The sequence below is a fragment of the Lynx rufus genome, unplaced genomic scaffold (genome assembly GCF_022079265.1).
Source record: "Lynx rufus isolate CCGP_SWC_20201006 ecotype Redwood Valley unplaced genomic scaffold, mLynRuf1.p SCAF_16, whole genome shotgun sequence".
Lineage (NCBI taxonomy): Eukaryota > Metazoa > Chordata > Mammalia > Carnivora > Felidae > Lynx > Lynx rufus.
In genome coordinates, this window is record NW_025814830.1 from 9,679,683 (window position 1) to 9,683,678 (window position 3,996).

Here is a 3,996-nt window from a genome sequence, read left to right on the forward strand (position 1 = left end):
TGCCAGGGTCCACCCTCCAGTCGTCCCGAGGCCCTGGGCCCTAGATCCTTTTCAGCGGCAGGTAGCAGGATCCCCCAATCCTCAGACCATCTCCCCGACCTCAGGCGCCGGACTCCCGCGTCCCACAGCCCTTCCTCGGCCCGGACTCCGGGCTCCCCGACCCCCGCCCCGCGCACTCTCACAATGTCCGTCCGGCCCCGAGTAGCCGCCAGGCTCCGCGTGCGGCTGCAGCCCGGACGGCGGTGGCTGCGCGGTCCCCTCCAGCTCGGAGCCCCCCTCGGTCTCGACCTCCTCGTTGTTGTGCCCGGGTCGCCCCGGTTCGTCGTCGGCCTCGAGCTCCCGCTCGTCGTCGGGCTCCTCGGCCTCCAGCGCCGCCTGCAGCCGCTCAGCAAGCTCGGCCTTGAGGCCGCGAGTGTCCAGGCCGCGGCGCTGCAGCTCCTCGCGAAGTTCGTTCACCTTCAGACGGCGCACATCCATGGCCCGGGCCCCCGGGGCGGCCCCCGAGCCCGGCCCGGCCTCCCAGGGCTCTGTCCCCCTTAAACCTTTCCTGTCAGGAGGCGAAGGGGGAAAAGGGGGGGGGGGGCCCGCTCCAATGGCGGCGGCGGCTCAAAATGGCCGCCGCCGCCACCTCCCCCTCCTCCGTGGCCCCATGCGATGCAACACGGGTGCCAATTGGCCACCGCGTGGAGGCAACGGGCGCGGGCCGGGAGACTCAGCCAATCAGAGCGCGGCTTTCAAAAGAACGGCAATGAAAGGGCCCCGTAGCACCCGGGGAGGAAGCGTTGGCCTACGTCGCTGCAGCCGCCGGAGCGGAGGGCGGGAAAAGGCGGGAGGCGGAGCACGCGGTGATTGGGTGGCCCCCGCGCGCCCGCTCCAGTAGGGTCAAATGAAGAAAAGGGAGTAAGGACTTGGCCCAATCAGCGATGGGATCTCAGAATGAACCTCCCTGCCCACCCCCCCACCCCCCGCCACTCACACATACACACTCTCGGCCTTTCCTGCGCGGTCCTTTCATCAAACTGGTGTCTCCTGTAACACATACCCTGATTGGTCTAGATCTCCCGCCCCTAGAGGAGTACAAGCGGATAAAAGCACTAGAACCAATCAAATGGAGGGTCGGCCGACCAACTCCCCCCTCTTCCTCCTTTCACGTTTGCCTTTAAGAAACCGGAAAGATGAATTCACGAAGGACCTGCCCCTTGCCGTTAGGGCGGTTTCAAAACAATCTGTCCACCAATTGCAATTATCGTTTTAACTCACTAAAGCTAGTACAGTTGGATAGCTTTAGGAAAAGCCAACCAGATTGGCTGTTCTTTGGCGGACGGCCTCACAAATCTCGCTGAAGAGGGAGGCCGAGGAGATAGAGATTAAGTAGATAAATTATCCTTAATCTGGAAGAAACTCAATTGACTACGAAAAGCAATCTTTTGACTTCAGAGAGTACCGGAGTTTTGAAAATAGAGGCTAGACCAACAACGGGAAAAAAGTTGTAAAGGAAATCGCACCCTCTTCCCTTTTGATAGTTCATCTCAAGGGGCGCCTCTTTCCACGATCATAGATTCGCTGCAGTCTTTCTCTATGGTTGGTATCTTACGTGGAATGGGCGCTCTGCACGCGACCATAGAGACTTCCCCACCTCCGAAAGTTCTCGGGTCTGTACCCCAAATCTTCTGAGCTGCTGTTCAGTAGTTCTGGCTGTTTGGCGTCTGTACGGACAAGCTCGAACACATAGGTCCGTAGTTCAGCCTCACGCTACAAATGCAAACGCCACAGTTTCACAATGTCTACTGCTGCACCACCTGTCGCCTCTAACTCAAAAGACACAAAACTTCCGTGAAATACACAATCGTGCTACACAATGCAAACGCCCGCTGCCCACCGAGCCATACCACAAGCCCACAAAAACCACACACCACCACCACCTCTACTTAGACAAAAGCACACACAACACAGATAAACAAATGGCCGTGAGTCAGATCAGATACATCCGTAAAGGGGATAATACACTAAACTGCAGTGTAGATGTGGCCACTAAGGTCCACACAGGCAGGAGGCATCAAATGATAAAGACAAGGGACAGTTACACTACAAGCTGACTAGGCAACCTCGACACACAGCACCCACTCAGAAACGGGGCAGACACTCACGTGGGCCCGGAGGTTCCAGTCCAGACACCCCGCCCCTCGCCCACGTCCGACTTCCTCTCTCCTCCCAGCTTCCCACAATGATTTGTTCTGAAAAAGTTTGTGGCCCGGATTGAACTGTCCTCGGGTTCTCAGGAGCTGCCACCGGGGGGCGTCCGGGCGCTGCCAAGGGTTTCTTCATCTGCTGCCCGATAGACCCAGGAACGTGGGCATGCAAAGCACAGGGTGTTTGTCTTGGCAGCAATCCCTTTGTGCGCCCTCGCTGATCGGAGGTGTTCTGTGCCTGTGTTTCTATGTGAACCTGAACGTTTGAGTCTGTGAGTACCTGTTGTACTCTCTAGGTATTTGTGTCACTTTATTTATTCTGTAATCTGTTAGTCTAGTTTCTTCCTATTCCTGGTGAGTATCTGCCTTGCATATGTTTGCAAATATGTTTGTTATCTGTGTAATTTTGTATGTCTGTTACTCTGTGCGTCTGAATTTCAGTGTCTCTATTTGTGGCAAGGTATGCCTGAGTATGTCCTAATGGGTCTGTTACTTTGGGGTGAGGAGAAGAGTCTCTTTGTGACAGGAGTATCCACGCGCCTCTTCCTCACTAGGAAGGAGTCGGCATTTCTTTGTATGTCTTTTTGCCTATGCATATGCTCATTTCTACCCTCTTGATAAAGGGAGAACTTCTAGACCACCAAGCTCTTCTTTTTACTGATGGGGAAACTGAGTGGCCAGGGAGAGGGGCCACATGACAGCTGAGTGGAAACAAGAGGAGACAGAAGTGTGGTTATAAAGTTTTATGTGATCTGAGCCCCTCTGGAGGCACCAGAGTCCACGCCTCTGTACAGGAGGCTTGAGGGATTGGCTCAGGGGGGCAGCATGGCCCAAAAGGAGGGAAATTGTCTCCTGGGGAAAGGAGGCATCCCTAATGCATTGCACAGGCTTGAGGGGAGGCATGCCCCCACATGAGGGGAGGAGGAAGCAGAGGTGGCTAAGAAAGGGAGAGTCGCACAGAAGAATACTGTAAGATTAGAATCTTGGATCATACCTTGGAATTCTAGACCAGTACACCTTTAGAATCTTTGAACTTTTGAATCTTACAACTACAACGTTTGAATCTTAGAACTACAGTGCCTAGGAACTTAAGATTTAGAACTGTGGATTCTTGGACCCTCAACTAAAACTCTAGAAAGGTGGAATGCAGCATTGAACCTAAAGGTATCCAACATTAGAAATGATTAAAACTTTGGTATCTAGCTAGTCACAACTAACTGTAGAGTTTTATACCTTAGTGCTAAGGGTCCAGAATCTTGGACCAATAGACTCTAGAGTACCTTGGAACATAGAACAGAACAACATTAGAATCTTTGAGTTTAATAATCTAGAATCTTGAAGCATATGGTCTAGAATCTTAGACACAGAGAATCTAGGTTCTTAGACTAAGTCTTAGAACATCACATCTTAGAACATTAGACCTTTGAACCTCCATCTTTAGACTCTTCGAACTTTTGAATTGCACATTTTAACCTTAGATATTTAGGATCCAGAATCTCATAAGAGTTTCAAGGATCATGAAGCCTTAAAACTTATAATTAACCATTATTAGAAGCTTTGAACTTGAGAAGATAAAATCTGGAAGCCTTATGATGTAGAGTCTGATAAGCCAGAGAATTTACAGTCTAGGAGGCTTAGAACACCAGATTTTAGAACATTAGGCCTTAGAACCTCCAGGTCTAGAATTGTAGAATCTAGAATCTTATACCCTAAGAATTCAGAACCCTAGAAAAATAAAATCTAGGATCACAGAACCTTGGATCCTAAAACTAGAATCTTAGAGCTTAGAACCCAAAATCTTGTGGGC

General features: G+C 51.6%; 1 protein-coding gene across 3 annotated transcripts in view; it reads right to left on the reverse strand.

Moving 5' to 3' along the window:
* The window catches only part of HNRNPUL1 (heterogeneous nuclear ribonucleoprotein U like 1), a 34,547-nt gene extending 33,929 nt beyond the window's left edge, over window positions 1–618 (reverse strand). For 2 of the 3 annotated variants that reach the window (XM_047078009.1, XM_047078008.1), the window contains exon 1: window positions 183–618. In XM_047078009.1, the coding sequence (XP_046933965.1) occupies window positions 183–477 (295 nt within the window). In that variant the 5' untranslated portion in view covers window positions 478–618. The remainder of the gene's footprint in view (window positions 1–182) is intronic. The other variant, XM_047078010.1, reaches the window with a different exon arrangement.
* Between the last annotated feature and the right edge of the window lie 3,378 nt (window positions 619–3,996).